We start from the raw sequence: 19,782 nt of genomic DNA, 5'->3' as shown, positions 1-19,782 counted from the left end.
TAATAATAATTCAGTAACATAAATTTATTCATAGTAAAATGTACTCGCGGGCCGTAAAAATTATTTGGCGGGCCATATACGGCCCGCGGGCCGCCAGTTGGACAGCGCTGGCTTACATACAAGCTATTATAATACAGTGAGTGATCGGTTAACGAACAGTTCAGACTATGAACACATGTTCGGATAACGAACACTTCACAAAACAAACACAAGAAGAAGCGACGAAAAATAATGAATACTGATTGGTCTTTCCTTGTCTTCGGGCAACAATTCGAAACGTTTCGGAGCGCGGAAGACATCGACATCGACGCTCAACCTGGTATATACTGATTGGATAGTATTCCTCCGAACTTTGAAACTCCCTTCTAATTCCAGCCTTTTATTTTTCTAACAGAAACAATTCTTTTATACAGTAGTATTCGCGAGACTGTCGGATGGGCACTCGTTAAGTTTTGCGTCGGTTTTTATTTTAGAAAGGTGAGAGTATAATAGCAAAGGTAGAGTGGGCAGAAGATGTCTGATGTTGCTGGGCAATATGGCTCGAATAGGTCTACCAGGTCAACAGTTGGCTGCAATTTAATCTTATACAGTATAATCAAGAAGACTCAAGCAGCTAAAGGAGTAATAAAAATCACATCTGAGAAATAAAGAACATTTAAGAGCTCGTAATGGAACCTGAAACGAATCTGACGACAGAAGAACGCCAAGAACTCTTGAATGAAGAACAGGTGGAAAAGTAAACAGGCTGCATCAATAGGCATAGCCTTAAAATAGTGAAGAAATAGTGGGTGAAATGATGTTATAAGAAGGGTGGGTGGAAAGGAAGAAGGATATGAGGGGGAAGGAATTCTAGAAAGATGAAGAAGGAAGTAGAATTGAGACACATGAGCGCCCTGCCGGGTACCTTTTTAAGAGAGAAATATAAATTACAAAATTTCCCACATAGGGGAGAACAGTTAAATGTAGCTATTTACGATGAAGTGCGGTTTTACAATTAATACCAGAAATAAATGGTCATCACAGAAGTGGTGTTACAGAGAGGATACGGCGAGACAGAGTTATCTGCAGAACCAAATGATAAATATCACTCCGTGCTGTTCTGCGATGGGCGATGTATCTTCTTAAAGTTGTCCATGGTTGAGATGAAGTTCAAAAACAATTTTCGTGCAGTCTATTCTCTTGAAGAAGAAATGGCTGGTATGGTCAGGGATGATTATTTTTAACACTCTCCCTCTCCCCCGCACGAGAAATTTCAAAAAAATCCCTTCTTAGTGTGCATTTTCATGGCGTACCCTAACTGTGTACCAAATTTTAACTTTCTACACCTAACCGTTTGTACTCTGCGCTTATTATTGTCATTATTATTATTATTATCAACCCATCCTCCCTCGGGGAGGTGAAATTTCCAAAAAAAAACCCTTCTGCACGCACGAGAGCGCCACTATCGCCACAATATTTTTTTTCTAGAAGAAAACATCCCATTTAAAATTCATTTCTTGAACAAAACATATTTTGAGAAAAATGTCACGGCACGCTTCATTTATTTTACGTTCAATGACATGTTAGGATCATTTAGAAACATACTAAACGGAGTCGCACGCACGCCATCTTTTGATCATCCCGACGATTCTATATTCGATTATTAAAATAACACATTTGAAGCGAACAGACGAAAAATAATTATTTTATTATTTCAAACATAAACATTATTAAAGTTAATATTCAATAAACAGATACGATAATAAAAGAGAAATATAGCATTAGAGTAATGTAGGGCCGGTGAAAAGCATCTAGGCTAGACGAGTGCTCATTGTTTGGTGTTAAAAGCGTTCCCGTTGTCAAGGAGGAGTGATGGGACGCTATTTCTTGTAAATTCTCTTCTCAGTTACTTTGAAATGAGTGCTCATGGATGTATTCATTTAACCAACTTCAAGAACGGTAAAGGAACTCATTCTTTTCGTGTCATCCATGCTTATTTCATAGCCTGTATCACCGAGGAATCGAGAAGAAAAAAGGTACGCACTGCGGATCTTCTTTGCTAAAACATTCGAAATGTGGCAATCATCGATCAGTTTTTTTTGTTTTTTTTTAATTACTGCTATGATATTCTCTCGTATATTTAGTTCACTTTTATAAAAGACAACCAGTTAATTCGGCGTTTATCTTGGAAATGAAGCAAAACATATTTTAACTTATCTATCCACACAAAAGACCTTCCACAGAATCAGATGAATGAATGATTCAGTTATATGATAATTTAATGATTCATGCCTTCCATCTATTTACAAATTTTCTTCATACTACTCTTTGTTCTATTAAGAAATTGTTTTAATAAATAAAATAATAATATATATATATATAATTCTTGATAAATCTTACATTAATTAAACAATTTTATATGTACAGTACATGCATCACAATATATTCATTTATTGTTTCCACTGCAAATATTTCATTCTACTTTATATTTTTAATATTGTTTTATATCAATAAAAAAAAAAGCGTATATACCGTCATTTATATCAATAAAAATCAAATTGAATCATGTATTATTTATATACGAAATAAAATTTTTGAATAAAACTGGTAGAACGACCCGATTATCGAGCTATCGTACGCTTACGTAAGTTATCCAGAGTTCTGTGTCAAGTTACCGTGAATTAATGAGTAGAATGGATGTTCCGTGGATGGTCCGGATTTAAGATTAAATTTAACCGTCGGCTTATGAGGTAAAGTGATTTTCTAATTTGTTACGGTGTATTGCACCGATTTTAGTAAATAGTTTTAACAAACTTTTATACTAATGCTTAAGTATTTAAATGACATTTTCCTATTTTATAATCTGCATATATTATTGGATAAACTTGTATTTATAATGACAATTAAATACGGTGGACATTTAAAAACTATTGTCATTTATCTAAATGCGGTAAATCTAGATGTTGCAATTTAGGCAGATATCGTTCTTTCGAAACAGTTAAACTATTAATATATGACGGTGATAAAAAGCAATATATTTTTATTATGATGATTTAGACGATAAAGTAGTTTGGCATGTGGGATCTTATAAGAACGACTGTTTAAATTTAATGAAAAGGTAACAGTACTATACCGAAATTTCAGAGAGTGGGAAAACTTTGGTTACAAAGTATAAGAAGTTTTTCATGCTATTTCAGTTTGGAGATTTTAATTTTTGTAAAGAAGGATCAATTATATGATACATATTAAAATTATAATTTAAAAGCAATAAAATTAATAAGCTTATTATGGCATAACAAAACTTGAGAATCTATTCAATTCAAAACGTTTATTTGAATATGTAACTAGGCAAATATTTTATTTTGTAAAGAAATAAAAAATTAGTAGTATTACTAAGCTTAGTTTCCTGATTTATATTGAGACATATACAATTAAATTACATATGTGATTTTTATAAAAAAATTATAAATGAGAATAAATCTTCTATTATATCATTATTATAGTAGATTTCTCATCATTTTAAGCCTGATTTATTCTTCAGTAGTTTCAAAAAATGGTATTTTTCATTAAAAATTTTGAATTTGTACAAATCACTGGTAATGATTAAATAATTTATTAGCAGTCACTAACAATGAAACCGTGTGTCATTTTAGTCAGTATATGAGATTTTTATAAAATATGTAGATAAATTCAAAAACATTTTAAAATTTCAAAAGATAGTTATAGAAATAATTTAATTTATATGTGGTTGGTTTTTCTTTATTCCTACTTAAAAAATTTTATCTGAACTTCTATGCAAATTTTAAAAAAAATTTTCTATAGGTTTTGCAATGAAAATCTTATGGTACTGATTTATTTTAATGCTTGAAATAGTAAAAAAAAAAAAGCATGCTAAAAATTTTTGGAAATAATACAATAATAATTAAATCAGATATTTATTTTAATCTTTAAAAATATTGCAATTGTAATCATATGAAAATAATTATGTACTAGTTAATTGTTTGTTTAATTTTTTTAAAACTTTTGTATTTTAAATTGAAAATAAAAATGAAAGTTATGCATTTTGATGTATTGTTTTCTTTTATTAAAAAAAATTTAATTAAATCAGAATAAACTTTTAAAATTGCAAGTTTATATTTTTTAAAATAGTTAAAATGAAAAGTTTTGTCAGGAAAAGTAAATCTTTATATAAATTCGAAATGAGTGTTGTTTAGTCAGTTTGTTTTTGCGACTTCTAAGAGTGTGTTTAAATAAACGTAAGTTACATAAATCATGTTTTTATAAATACAGATTTGCATTTAAATTTTTACATTGCATTTATAAAGAACTGAAGTGTTGACTTTTATAACTAATTTTCTTTTGTATTATATTTAGGAAATTATAAAGTATTAATCATTTTATGATAGTATTTTAAAGAATTTTTTTAATGCATAAATGAATATGCATGTATATATAATCTCTCCATAAGTGTTTAGACTCAGCATATACTAGAAAAATTCAAAAAATTTAGCATTATGTCAATAAAAGATAACATCTAATTTTGTGGTTAAAAAAAAATCATTCTTTTATATTTGTATCATAATTTTGAATTCAAGCTTTAATTTTTTTATAAAGATACTACATACAGTAAAAAATTCAGTGTAATAAAGTGATTATGAATATATAAAATTTTTTAATACAATGCTAAATATATATGATAGAAATATACTGCATTTACATATTATGGTAAAAATATACCTTTCAGCATTAAATTTATTTACTTTACAAATTGAATATATGCATGTACTTTTGACATTTCAAAATGTCATCCTCAGGAGAACAAAGAATATTCAAAATTCATTTTTATATATTCAATATATATATATTTTTTGTTTGCCTGAATGACATTTTGAAAAGTCAAAAGTACTTGCATATTAATGATTAGAAACTAATTAATTTGTCTAGAGGTAGGTTGTTATGCCACCTACTCATGTTAATTTTAATCTAAATTAATAGTTCTGGAAGTGAAGATTGGACGAAGGTCTAGGTAGCATAACTGACAATGCATCCACAAGGTAAGTGGAAATTGTAGGTTTGAGTCATGCTTTAGGCTGGTTCTTTTTCAGAATATTCTAAATTAAAAATTAATTTATTATAAGTACTTGCATGTATTCAATTTGCCAGGTAAATAAATTTAATGCCAAAAGACTATTTCCTCTTATATAATAAAGTGAACATTTTATGCTTTTTTTTTTCTTCAAGTTATTTTAAAGTAAGCATACTAGAGTATATAATAATCTTGACTTTACTTGAAAATCTTATACAGGTCAAAGTTTCAAACTCATCTCAGGCCTAGGCTATATCATATGTAAAAATAATAATCTTAGATTTTATGGTTGTAACAATGAATTATTATTATAATTGCTTATGTTTTAATACTACAAATTATATGAAGTTTCAATTATAAATGAAGATTTGCATCTTTTTAGAACAGAAAGGAAGAGAAATGTTTTCAGTCCTAATGGCAATCAAGTTATTAGATTCTCATTATATTACAACTGCTTTTTCGAAAAGTATTCTTCTTGAATAGAAACTTTAAAATAAGTGCAACAATAATTTGGATTGTAAATAAAATATATTTATTAATCATGATAACTAGTAAACAACTAGTTATCATAATTAATAAATGGTAAATGGCCGATATTAAGAAAATATCAAACTTTATTTAAGGAATCTAAAATCTTTACTTTCTGAAATGTTTTCAGGAGGACATCTTCAGGAGAATCAAACAATCTAACTTAAAGCTTTTGCCACAATTACAAATTTTCACAATTCAGTTCTCTTGAACACTTTTAATCTCCTACTTGGTTTTTTTATTGTCTACTCTGATGTAATATTCAAATTCTTCAACCAATCAGAGTTCATTGTATCCACATCTCCTTCTACCACATTATTACTAATTTCCTACAACCATCATCAACTCCTATAACTTATCCCTCCTCATTCTTAACCTTACACCCAACTAACTATTAATTCTCTCATCATTTCTTCTTTCCTATTATTAATCATAGCATCCAAATTTCTGATTTATCACATTATTCTCTATCCTTATTAGATAAGTACACATTGTTCCACCATTCTTGAATTTGTGAAAATGTATTCCTTGTAAATTACTCTTGTCTTATCCCATATTACTCTTATGCTTTTTTCATACACTTGGGCTAGGCTTGTGCTTATCTTACTCTTACATACTGTACATCCCTCTTTAATCCCCATTTATTTAATATTTAAGTTCTTCAAAGTAGACCTTATGTACAATGTCTCACTTCCACTACCTCTCTATCATATATATCCTCAACTGTTGCATATTCATTATCCACATCTGCTCCTTTTACATTATTATCTTTGAAAATTTATAGTTGTGGCCAAAGCTTTAAGTTGTATTGTTAGACGTGTTTTGAATGTCTCCTTAAAACATTTTGAAAAGTAAATTTTTAGATTCCTTGAATGAGATTTGGTGTTGTGTGTTTAATATTTATTAATGTTTAACCATTTTAACATATAAAAGAAAAGTAAGATATAAATTTATATTGATCTCAAATTATCATTTATTTTCTTTTAATTTATATTTTTAAAATATAATAAATACTAATCAGTATACAGTGAGTTATCTTTTTTCCATGGTCCACCAGAAAACATTGCATAAAAAATGGAGTCCTCCTGTTCAAATACATATAAATTAGATATGTTCTGAATCCTTCAAGAATGATGATATGAATTAATAATAATCATTTTTATTTATTCTATTATTAAAAAGTGCCTTGAAAACATTACTGTGTAACATTTTTCCATCTAATTGTGAATCTCGTTTCCATGTTTAGTTATTTATCTAAGATCATAAGGCTGCTTTAATCATTTATATGTAAATTTGTAGATTGGCAGAAGTTGATTATTAATGTAAATTAATTCATCTTTCAACTGCAAGAATATATTTAAATTCAAGATTCAAATTTCCATTTTGTTGACTTCATTTAGACTAGATGTTGAAGACATTCTAATAGTATCTTTAGTAGTTGTGGGAATTATATCAATAGCAGAACCTTCATATTTATTACAAAAGTGAGGACACTGTTCCTGCATTGCTGTGATATTTCATTCCCTGTAGTCATGATGTTTTCATGGAGGACAAAGCATTGGGTCAGTTAACTTTAAATTTTTCATGCAGTTAAAATGTGAATATCAAAATATAAGATTGTGTAACACTGTAATTGAATAAGAAAAAATCAAGTACAGTAATATTCCAAGTTACATAAGTAATGCAGACCAGAGACCTTTACATAACTTGAATTTTATGAAGACGAATTTGTAAATTGCTTAAGTGTAACTACATAATTAATAACTCAATATTGTACATATATTATTTATTATTATTTTGTATAAAAGAACAATAGAAAAACAAAGTACATATACAAATTATTTTTAATTTTTCTTTTAAAGTAATTGCGGACCTTTGTTCTTTTTGGTTTATCATCATCAAATTTGATTTGTCATTTCGATTGCATTTTAATGGTACAGTACTATAAATAAACAATGAACACTGTAAGTGTAGTGGTGATGAGCATGTTATGTATTAAACAAATCACTTGAGACAAACTACACTAATGATGTGAAACAACACATGTAGAAAAACAAGCAATTTCTTGTTGTTCTACATGTGTTTGGCTTCACTGCTTGACCCTCAGAGTACTATAGAAGAAACTTGTTTACTAGAAAGAGTGTCCGGTACACTTGCATACATGCTTACAGTTAGGCCGAAAAGTAAAGGATTAGCAGGGCAATAAAGTAATAAACAATACAGTGCAAGAGGAAGAGAGGGAGAGAAAATGAATGAATGAATGTTTGAAATAGAATAATTCATTGTAAAATTACATGTTACTCTACTCAGATTTTTTCCACTTTTTGAGATATACATTTGACGTTAATGCGAATTTATGTAAGTCACATGTTACATAACTTGGGGTATTACTGTAACAAAAAGAAGTCACTGTATATAAACTTACTTATGGTGCAGCAATAATTTTACTAAACAATAAAATAATATTAATTTTGATTTTATAATTAAAATATTATGATGTTATATATTAACAACAATGTAAGAAAGGTGATGATTGATTGATTATTATGGTAAAATTATGAAGTTGTAATGTAACTTAAATTACATTGTAATAATATAAACATTTACTGTTAAGGATAAAATTCACTATTATTTTTATATTAAGCATATCTAAAGTAATTAGTGAAAAATAAGCTTTTATCATTATCATTTCACATAATCTTATCATATAAAAACTTATAAATATGATTAATCTGATAAATTAATGAAATTTAAGTCAATTTATTAGCCAATCAAAACACTAACACCTAAATGCTAATTCCAGCATATAATCTTTAATGTTCCAAACGTTTGGAATATTAAAGATTACATGCTGGAATTAACATTTATGTATTAGTGTTTTGATTAGTACTGTATACAGTTCCAATTTGTTTGTAAGATTTTTTTATGTACAATTTATTAGCTTTGCTTAATACACAGTTATATAATGGATGAGAAAAAAACTCATTTTCTCTCAGACAGATTATCTACAATTAATAAAAATAAAAAATAGTAATTATCCCATCTTGGCTTATTAAAATTTACTAAATCCTCATAAATCTGTTTATCATTAATCAGTACATTTTAACAATTATTAAACAATGTATAAAAATGTCATACACAATATATATAATTCTTCATGTTGCCCATTGGTGTCTGATAATTTTTGTAGTTGTGTTGAAGTTAAATTCAACCTGACAATGCACATATATATCTCTCTCTCTCACATAACTATACTCTTCAATAATCAAGAATGTTTTCTGTTAACTGTTCAAGTGTGGATTGGATATCAAGAAGAAAGTTAACAGTTCTGAAATTAAAAATTGAAATTCATTGAGTGCACACTTTTCTAAAGCTATAATTCCTTATTAATAATTGCATTCATTAAATCAACAAAAATCTTAAATGCTAGGACAGGATGGCAAACCTTTTTGAGTCTGTGTATCATATAATGAGCCTAATTATCCTTAAAAATATTTATGCATGCCAAAGTTTTGGACTTCAAATAACAATATGTAAAGAAATAAAATTAATGTTTTAATTGGAATAAATGTAAAGAAACTGTTTGAAAAAAGGATGATCAGATGATAGACCAAAAAGACTGGAAAACAATGGATGATAAACTGAAGTTGTATGACATGTTTACTGTCAGTTGATTCTCCTAATGTGCCACTTTGGACATGCATGCCATAGGTTTGTCACCCATGCTAGGTTAATCATTTTAATCATTCAACATTGATGTATTTTTTGTTTAAGAAATAGTTATGTTACCCAAATTTGTTCATGGTTTCTTAATTCTAATTTAATATTAACTGTAGTAAATGAATAGAGAGTGGAAACTATACTTTTTTGTGCTATTTTCAATTTTTCTGCTACTATAAACAAGTTTGAGATTTTCCTGATTGTAAAAAATAGTAATGGTCATAATGAGTAAATAAATTTATTTACCCATTCATAGATTTTTTGTTGATTTTTTTTAGCATATTTTATTATATTGAACTAACATTCTACTAAATTTCAGCTAGTTATTTTACATTCAATAATCAAATTATAGATTACATCTTTAATTTTATCTAGTTATATACATGCAATAATACTATGTTGAAAACTGTTTATAAATAATATCAATATTTGTTATTGTATGTCATTGAATATTTAAAAAAAAATATATATATATCAAACAATTACTGCAAGATTAGCATCTATTTTTTGCTTATTGTTTTTTTTTATGTTGATTCTGTGCTGACTTAAATGACTTTTGTATACTACTACTTCAGTGTATCAGTAATATAAGAATTTCTAAAGTTAATTTTTGCAATGTAAATAAATAGACATGTCTCTGAAAAAGTATAAAAATTCTCTGAAAATAAACAAAATTATGACAACTTTTTAATGTTTTTTGAATTTTAATTTATGGAATGTACTTAAAATATTATTCTGTTAATTAATTTTAGTAAAATCAACTGTCATCCCTGTTGTTTAAAAAAATCTAAAACAGGAAAATGCATTTTAAGAAAGAACTTAATTAGTGGTAAAATAGTTTTTAACAATTGAAATAGTCATAGGATTATGTTTCTCAATTTTTTCTTATGAAATAATAATGGAAGTTTTAATAAGTTCATTATTTGCATTTCAGATTGACTGATGGATTGGAATAATATTTGCCTATGCCATTGCAGTGATTAACAGTGATGTAATAGCTATCATAGATAGTAGCTAAGAAAAATGTCTTAAATGCTGTTATAACATTTATCAGATAATGACCACAAAATATATATATTATAGTTGTCAACCCTCTTCATTTTAGGCTGAGAATCAACCTTTGAAAGCAGTTGTTAGCCTGAGCTAGAAAATCCCTGCTTTTTTGAGATAACATAACACCTTTAATATATCATCTCCACAAACATCAATTTTTTTTTGAGGTTTTAGACCCTTTTCTATTTTGAGAGTACAAAAGGACTGGAGAATGTTGTGTGGAAGAGTGTATTGTGGATTAGAAGGTGTCCCAAGTTGGGATCATAAAATGTCCTAGAAGGGCTCATAAGAAAATAACCTAGTCCCTTCCGAGAGTTCATTATATATGAGTGTTTTGTTGTGTTTTATACTTTATTCTACATGTTATGTATTATGTTTGTGTTACTTTATTTCCTCTTCAAATATATAAAAAATGGTAAGTAACAAAGATAAATAGGAAAGTGTGAAGATTGTAAGACTAACCAACCAGACCTAACTTGTTATATTGGACTACCTAAAACCTCCGAGGATAAGAAGGCAGTAGTGGGCAGTCCATAGATAACGGTTTCCAACAATTTGGAAAAGTAATTTTGATAGGAATACTACAACACCCTGTAGGAATATGACTGTATGAGCCTTGCAGGAGGACATAATAGGGAGCTGGCCCCCATTTGGATAATACAGATGTAGAGGAAACCCAGAAAAACTCCACATAGCCAGCCAAGGACAAGCCAAATAAGCCAGCCAGAAGGGAGTACCTCCTGGACTGGGGTAAGTATTAATGTAAAACTGAGGCAGAACAAACCATAGGGGTGCTGGAGACCATTACCAAAGAAATGGTAGAAAAATATAGAAAAGTATAGCCTGACAATTTGTCGAGGAAGAAAAAGGTATGACCCACTTCCCAGTCTCCAACAGATGTGTAGTTCTGTGAAGCGGGTTTTTGGATTATATATTATGTGAAAATAAAATTATTATTAATCTAGCTGAAGGCTATAAAAAGGGAGCATTGCAGTGTTAGTCAAGAAAAGAAGGGGTATCAATCTTTTGAAAGGATAGACTAATGCAACTGTGGGTTGGTGCAGCAGCCCACTAACACTATGCCCTGACAGACATTGACAAGTTGATCAAGGCCATGGGAGGCAGGATGAAAAGAAACACCTGTTGCCAGTTGCTGATGGTGACCTGAGAGCAGAACCATTGCTGCCAATCAACTGAGGGACACCCATATCGGGAACATGACCACTACCTGAAAAAAAGGAAAGACATGGTATGGCAGCTGAGAAGGTCCATTTTGCTGACTATTCCCATCCAGAAGGATTGCAGGACAGATGAGTCCAGTGCATGAACCTCCACATCTAATGCCTGTCCAGAAGAAAGTACCCAGCCAACCACTTATAATAGTGCACTGGGTGATAGATGACTGAGAGAAGGCATCCTTTAATGGAAATTTACAGATACAGCATGTTATCAATACAAAGAGCATTTATGAAGAAAGGAAAACTAAAAATTTTACAATTACAACTGTACTAACAGTTCGGAAGGAAGCAAGAAGAGATAGGGTAAGCCTGTCATCCACCAAGTGGCACTGCTCTTGAGGTTCAGACAAGACAAGGAAGTGGAATTCAGATGGGTAAGAGAAAAATAGTCATATAAGAAAAAGATGAGAGATTAGTTGGTGCACAAACACCCACTGAAGTGGCTGTGGGAATACCAAGAGAAGAATGCCGCATCCTGCACCAGTAGATGGTAGTGGCAACTTGGTTGATGCACAAGCTTAGAGCCCAGCAACAATTAAACAATATCTTCTCTATAGGGAGGGAAGGAATACAGAATAGCATGTAGTAAAGGATAGGAAAGGATACATCAAGAATGGGGGTAAAGAGAAGATAGTGTTCAAAAGTGACACTATATAACCAGCATATGATCTAGAAGTATATGTGATATAGGAAGTGATTAGTGTAAGCTTAAAGATTAAGCTAAGGATTCTTGACTGCATAGACCAGGGGTTGCCAAACTTTTTTGATCATTGACCCCCCTACAACTTTTCAAAACCTTGCATTGACTCCACTGAAAAGTTTGTGTTACAAGGAAAAAAAAACTCTTACTATTTTAATATGTGTTTTTTTTAATTTTACATTTTTACATTTATTGTATATATGTTAATAATAATTTTTGTAACTGACAATCAATGAGACAGGTGAGCTTGATGATCCTTAGCGTGATTAGCAACATCTGGTTCAAAATTTGTAAGTTTTAGTCTTAAATTGCTTTGAAGTTCCACATTCAACTTATTTCTGTGTTTAGTTAAGATGGAATTATCATGGCTGATGCCAGCAAAAAAAAGGATTTACCATATCACAAAGATTTGTGTATTTTTGTGTTATATTTATATTCATCCAGAAATTGCTCAAATTTAAATTTTTTTAAAAAGTGTTTTTGCTTCAAGATCAGCTAATAATTCAATAAGTTCATCTTGCAAGTTGATGTAGACGTTTTCGATTTGAGCAAAAAATGGCACCATGATCCATTCTGTGATATCAATATTTTCTAAATCTGCAAAACGCTGTACTATTAAATTCATTGAAACAATATTCAAAAAACATAATAATATGTATAATAATTTTTAGTTTAAATTTTTCTGTCGACCCTCAATAATGTTATATTGATCCCTGAGGGTTGGTATCAACCACTTTGGTGACCCCTGACCTAAACCCTGGCAGATTAAACAACAATATCAATTTATGACTAATATTAAAATTCCCAATCAAAATACAAGTTTGCTTGTATTGTGGTTCTTTTAGAACTTGTCCACATTTCAAAAATAATATTTTCTTTGCATTCAATGTTGCAATTCACATACAAGAATTTCAATAAGAGCTTTAAATTTCTGATTAAATTATGGAAATTAACTTTTCTAAAAGATTTCCATGTATGGAATTTTACTCAAAATGTAATAGTTATACAAAATTATCCGCCTTTTGGTATGAGAAAGCCAATTTGAAAGTAATCAACAAGAGACCATGTTTCTCACTTCTTTCAGCAAGTTATCTCAACAAATCAGCCTTTCCTAGCTATAAAGTAAATCTCATTTATAATCTAAAGTTGGCATGTATGATATGTATACATTAAAAATTTCAGGTGTTAAAATCATAATATATATCTATCTATTTGAAAAAAAATTATTTAAATATTTTAATGCAAATTTTAAAAATATACCATTTAGTTGAGATATTTTTATTACAAAAATAATGAATGATATGAATATTAAATTTAATTATTTATGAGACATTGTAAATGAAGGAAAAATTTAATCTATAACAGTAATTATAGTAATATTTATTGAAAGAATCAAGAATAGTGAAAATCAATAAAAACATTAATTGAAGATATATTGCATTGTGTATGTGAAATTTTTAAAAAAAGAAAGTTTTATAGTTTTTACAATTTTAATAATAATAATAGATTTCAGAAAATCTTGTTTTACAAGTAAGAACAATGATCTGTCTGAAAACATTTGTCATACAATGTAATTATAATTTTATAAATAAATATCAGACAGAGTTAATTTAAATATTAATTTTGTTTTAATTGTAAATTGTTTACAATTAATTTATTCTAGATTTTCAATGTATTTGTTCAAATATGTTATAAATATAGGTGATAAATCACTTTTATAACAGTTTGTGTTATGTAGCTAGATATCTTCACAGATTAACTATCATTCATTTTATTTACTTGTTTATTTCCATGAATTTTTTTAATTCCATATTGTCATGTTTTCATATATGAAATGATAATTCTTATTATATATGATGACATTTTTGAACTATTTCAACTACAATATTAACAGGTCCACTCTCCGGTTTGTTTGATGCCTTGTTGACCCTGTCTCTAATTGGCTGCCTTGTCAAATATTAAAAAATTAATTTTTAAAAGAATTTTAGTTTAAATTATTGATTTTAAATTTTGTTTTCATTTAATTTAATGAATACATAAACTTGGTGATAAAGATTATCATCCACATCATCAGCACATGATATTAACATGATCACTTATAAAACCATTCTGAAATATATTAAACAATTATTCACGTATTCTAAATTAATTATGGTGTGTAGATGACAAAAAAGAATGTTTTTGAACTCCTTCCGATTCCTTCATCAGGTTTTTTAACGATTCTTCAATGGATCTTCATTTTGGAATAAAATTCGAACATGAGTTCGAATATAAGACCAAAGATCCATCAAGGGATTGTTAAGAAAAAAAAACCTGATGAAGGAATCAGAAGGAGTTCAAAAACAGTTTTTTTGTTTGTTTAAACTAAAAGATATTTTATGCATAAAAATATCTTTTAGTTTATCTGCTAAAATTTATTTTTCAGAAATTTTTTTAAATATTTAGCTTTTTTATTCAATGATTTGCATTTCAAAAATTATTAAACAAGATTGACAATTAAGAGTTTTCTAGTATTTATCAATCAGGAGAACAAGTTTTTTATTTAAAAAAAATAGAATAAATTTATGGTTGCTGTAACGTTTTCAGTCAATTAATTGACCGAAAAAATTAGATGCTGTAATAAAATAGACTGCATTTTAAGGTTTGTAATGTTTAGTTATATTATGTTAATAGATCAACTTACTCAAATCTTTTATTTCTGTTGTCATTTATAATAGTTTTTGTATTTCTTTTTAAAATGGTTTTTAATTTCCTTTGGTTTTTTTTTTCAAAATGAATAATGGTAATATGAAGAATAAAATTATTCTATATAGTTTAAAGATTTCTTTTATGTAAAAAAATATTTGTATTCACCAATGTTTGTTTATACATTTTGTTATAAAAACATTTAGTTTAATTGTAAACTTTATTGAAATGTTTTTAAAATCTGAATTTTGTTGTGAATTATTTTAGATGTGTTCTGTATGAAACTGAAAAATGGCTAAAAGAATAGTCAAAAATAAGAATTTGGATGATAAAGTTTTATTGTAATCAAGTGTATTTTTGCAATATGTTATTATTCAGGTACTGTACATGCATTCAATTCAATTAACGTAGTTTAAAAATGGCCATTTCAAACTATTTCATAATTACCAATGTATATTTATCATAAATAATAATAAATCATGTTGTAAAGTAAACATGATATTTACAAATTAGATTTTAATAATTTTGTAACACGTAAAAAGAAAGATAATGTCATAGTAATAGTTAACTGAATAAATAAAATTTGAAGAAAAAATTTGCAGTATTGTTTTTTTTTGTTATGTATACTTTACTATGTATACTTTGTTACGTATATGTTTACTTTAACTTTTTTAAATCATTTAAACTAAAAATGTAAAAAAATAAAGTCTTGTAAATTTACAAGAGTTTATTTTTAAACTTATAAACAAAACTTGGCTACTTCAAAAATAAAAGTTTATTAATTAAAATTTTCAAAATGATTTTGAATAGCAAACATATTTTTATCTAAATTATTATTTTTTTTAAATATTTTTTTTGCATAAACAAACGTTTGAAAGTAATTCTTTTCACAACATAGTCAAAGTATCCAATGTTTTATGCATTATATTTGTACATGTACACATGTATAAAATGCATAAATTCATGATAACACTTGCTTTAAAATAAGGTTCAAATAATATAAATTTACCAGATTTTATGTATACTTTCAATTACAGCTATTGAAAAAAATGTGTCATTATCTTACAATCTGTTATCTTAATTGTTTATCCCATTGATTTCAACTAGGGAATGCCATGATGATTCTAGGAGTGCTGCAAAATATAGTGCTGAGCAGCATCATAACACTTCCAGACCATTGATTTGGGGAAGGCTAAGGATTTTTCTCTGGGCCCAGAGAAAACTTGGAGGCCCTATTCCTTCACTTATAAATTAATGTTGTTTTTACTAACAAATGTTGAAATTTTTAAGGCTATGTTTTTATTAACAACAGTAAGAAACATTCAACATATTTCATTTGTATAAAGAAAAAGAGGTATGCTAAGGGACATAACTAATGAAGCTCCCTTTACCCCCAGGTCACACCATTTCAATCACTTATAGTCCTGAACACTTATGTATATTGCTAAAAGTACAAAAAGTCCAAAAACTATACATTGATAAGGAAGTGTGAGTGCTGCAAGAGAAAAATTAACAAGTTGATGATATCACCATTAGAAAAAGGTTTACTATATATACATGTAATAATAATTAATAAAACATTGTGATATATACTGTATATATATATATATATAAGGTTTATTAGTAAAAGGTGCTGAGAATATCAAATTAGCAAAGATGTTTGAATGATAGCCATATGTATGTGTAGTCAGTGAAAATACTTAATCGTATGTTGTATATGAGAGAGAGACAAATGCTTAAAATAATGAAGAAATCGAGATAGTTCATTCATAGGTAAATGTTTTTAGAACTGTTTTCATTATTATGTAACTGAATGGTATTTATGATTTGGTGATGGAACAAAAGAATTGTAAAAATATCTATCCTTGAAAAAACTCTGATTCTTTGTATTAAAGTATTTACTGTATGTATTTGTTATTTAAGGAATTGACTGTAAGGATATAATTTGATACTGTATAAAAATTGAATAACAGATAAAAACAGTTAAGATAAAATCATTAATGTTCTCTGTATTCAAGATGATACATTGGGTTTATGAATTTGACCATTCTTTAATTTGCTCTAATTCTATTTCATTGGAATCAAAAATTGATTATTGAAGAAACCAAAATAAAAAATAGAATATGTATAATATTTTGTTTCTAAAAAGTTTCAATTTAAATAATTGAATTACAGTTCTTGATGATGCCATGTTTAAATTAGTTAAAATATTCAAAGAAACAGCTTTGATGTTCAATACACAATTAAGGAGAGATCCAAAAATATTTGTCCATTAAATAAAACTTGATTTCTGAAACATCAAAGCCATTTGTTTGTGTTTTAACTAATAATTGGAGAAATTTTAGTTTTTTTTATAATAATCTGACTTTATAAATTAAAGTACTTATCTCTTCATACAAATTTTTAATTTTTTTTCTTAGGCTCGAGCATGTATTTGTCAAACTTGTCGAAGTCATGCACCAAGATTGCATGCATGTCTTCATTGTGTATACTTTGGTTGTTATGGTGCTAAACATATTCACGAACATGCACGGAACAAAAAACATTTTCTTGGTAAGTATTTACTATATTTAGAACATCAATATAGCAGAATGAGAAAATACTTGGTTTTAATTTCTCTAACAATATAAAAATAAATTATTTGTGTTATTCAATGACTAAATAATTTAAGTTTAAAGTAAAAAAATTATTGTAGTATAAGCATATGGAAGAATAAAATTATTCTATATAGTTTAAAGATTTCTTTTATGTAAAAAAATATTTGTATTCACCAATGTTTGTTTATACATTTTGTTATAAAAACATTTAGTTTAATTGTAAACTTTANTTATAATTTATATGCTTAGGAAATTGATATATAATTTATATCAATTTCCTAAGCATATATAATTGATATTAGATTGATATTTTTATCTTATGTCAAAATCACTTTAGTTCCAAAATCTTCAAATATAATCTCTCTGTATAATTCATATGAATTAAATTTATTTTAATTTTTACTAATGTAATGCTACTCAATGAAGTATGGTGTATAATAATTATTGGCTTATAACGTCAAATGAATGAATATGCAGAAATATCTAATACACCAGACTCATGCTAATCTGCTATTCTCTATACAGTGGTGTGCCAGATTAGTCAGTGTTGGATTACTGATAAAGCAATGAATGATGTGACCTAAAGGCAATGAATGGCATGACCTGTCACCCTTCAGTACTGAGTCTTTTTGGAGATAGATGGTCAAATATGGTGTGCTGACATGCAATACTGTATACAGAAATGAATCTGAATCCCAGGAAAACAGAATGCATGATATGATTAACATTTTCAAGTGAATAGAAGCACATCGGTGATCACACTAGGAATTGCTGAATAATTGAGAGACCGGATTATTAAGAACTGGATTGGGAAGACAATACTGTACTTTATATTCATTGTTCATCTCATAATGAAATTAAACTACAAGCTAATAATTACATGTCATTCATTCTTTAGAATTTTTAAGATTATTCATCAAAATATTTGAATTTTTTAATGAATTTTTTTAGTTTGTTTTTTATTTGAATTAAAATTATATAGAGAATTTCAATCTCTATATAGAGAATTAATAAAATAAAATAATTATAAAAAGGTAGGCAGATTAATAAATAAGGTAACAAATGAATTTATGGACATACTTTTATTTGTAGAAAAATGTAACTATAACCTGAAGATAGATGCATACTCACACTACTTCTCCACATAGTCTCCATATTTATGCAAGCATTTAATCACCTACAGATTAATGCATTCATTCTAGCAAAGAAGAAAGTTGTGTTGAGCAACTCCAGCCAGTTAAAAACAGTGTAGCAGGTCTTCTTCAATTTCAGATCTTTGTCCATTGAGTTGGTCTTTTGTTGGCTCAAACAGTTAATAATTGCTGAAAGACTGGTTCAGGTTGTGGATAGGATGTTCCAAAACCTCTCTACAAAAATCTTCAATTTAGCAACAGGTGATGTCAATATGGGGTTCACATTCATGTAACAAAATTATTCCTTTTGAATTGTCCCAGGTCTTTTGTGACAGATAGCCTCTTACAGTCTGTCCAGTCTCAGAATATCTCCAGATTATTCAAAAGTATCTGCAAATAGATCTAGCTTTAGAACATCTATGCTGTTATGTAGAACAGGGAAAAAATCTTTTTAATTCCATTTTCACAGCAGATGAAACTTGGGTTTAACACTTCCAATCTGAAATCAAGAACATTAAGAATGATATGGAAGCATCTGGCATTCCCTTTCAACAAGAAGTTCAAAATGTCAGCAAGTGCTGGAATAGTTTTGGCAACTGAATTTTGGGGCATTCATGAGTATCTATATAAAGACTTCTCATCAAAGGAGATGACAATAAATGCCAATGCCAATGCTTTCTTATTAGGATATATTTGCTTATTTGAAGGAGGCCATTCATCACAAGAAGTTATTTATTCTGTTTCATAGTGTTGTTCTTCTTCATGACAATTCACAATGCTGCCAAAGACAGTTGCATTGCTGCAGAAGTGAAAATGGGAGGTTTTAGCCCATTCTTCTTATAAACTCAATTTGATCCCTTCAGATTTCCATATTTTTCTCACAACTCAAGAAGCATCTCTGAGGGATATGTTACTGCTCAAATTATGGGGTGCAACTTGAAATATACAAATGGCTATACAAATAATCAGGACAAAGTGTTTTTCACATGGACACAGAACAGCTGGTAGTATGCTGGGATAAATGTGTCTACAAGTATGGTGACTATATTTAAAAATAGAGGAA

General features: G+C 28.2%; 1 protein-coding gene across 1 annotated transcript; it reads left to right on the top strand.

The window, feature by feature from the left end:
* The first annotated feature begins 1,624 nt into the window (after nucleotides 1-1,624).
* LOC111628995 (ubiquitin carboxyl-terminal hydrolase 22-like) lies at nucleotides 1,625-19,782 on the top strand. The gene is made up of 3 exons (XM_023372857.1): nucleotides 1,625-2,015; nucleotides 17,410-17,542; nucleotides 18,679-19,782. The coding sequence occupies exons 1-3, from the start codon at nucleotides 1,896-1,898 to the stop codon at nucleotides 18,732-18,734; spliced, it is 309 nt and encodes a 102-aa protein (XP_023228625.1). The 5' UTR covers nucleotides 1,625-1,895; the 3' UTR covers nucleotides 18,735-19,782.

The sequence above is a fragment of the Centruroides sculpturatus genome, unplaced genomic scaffold (assembly GCF_000671375.1).
Source record: "Centruroides sculpturatus isolate CEXI.00-Female unplaced genomic scaffold, Cexi_2.0 scaffold246, whole genome shotgun sequence".
NCBI classification, from domain to species: domain Eukaryota; kingdom Metazoa; phylum Arthropoda; class Arachnida; order Scorpiones; family Buthidae; genus Centruroides; species Centruroides sculpturatus.
Note: the sequence above shows the minus strand (reverse complement) of the source record. Positions and strands in the feature narration are given on the sequence as shown.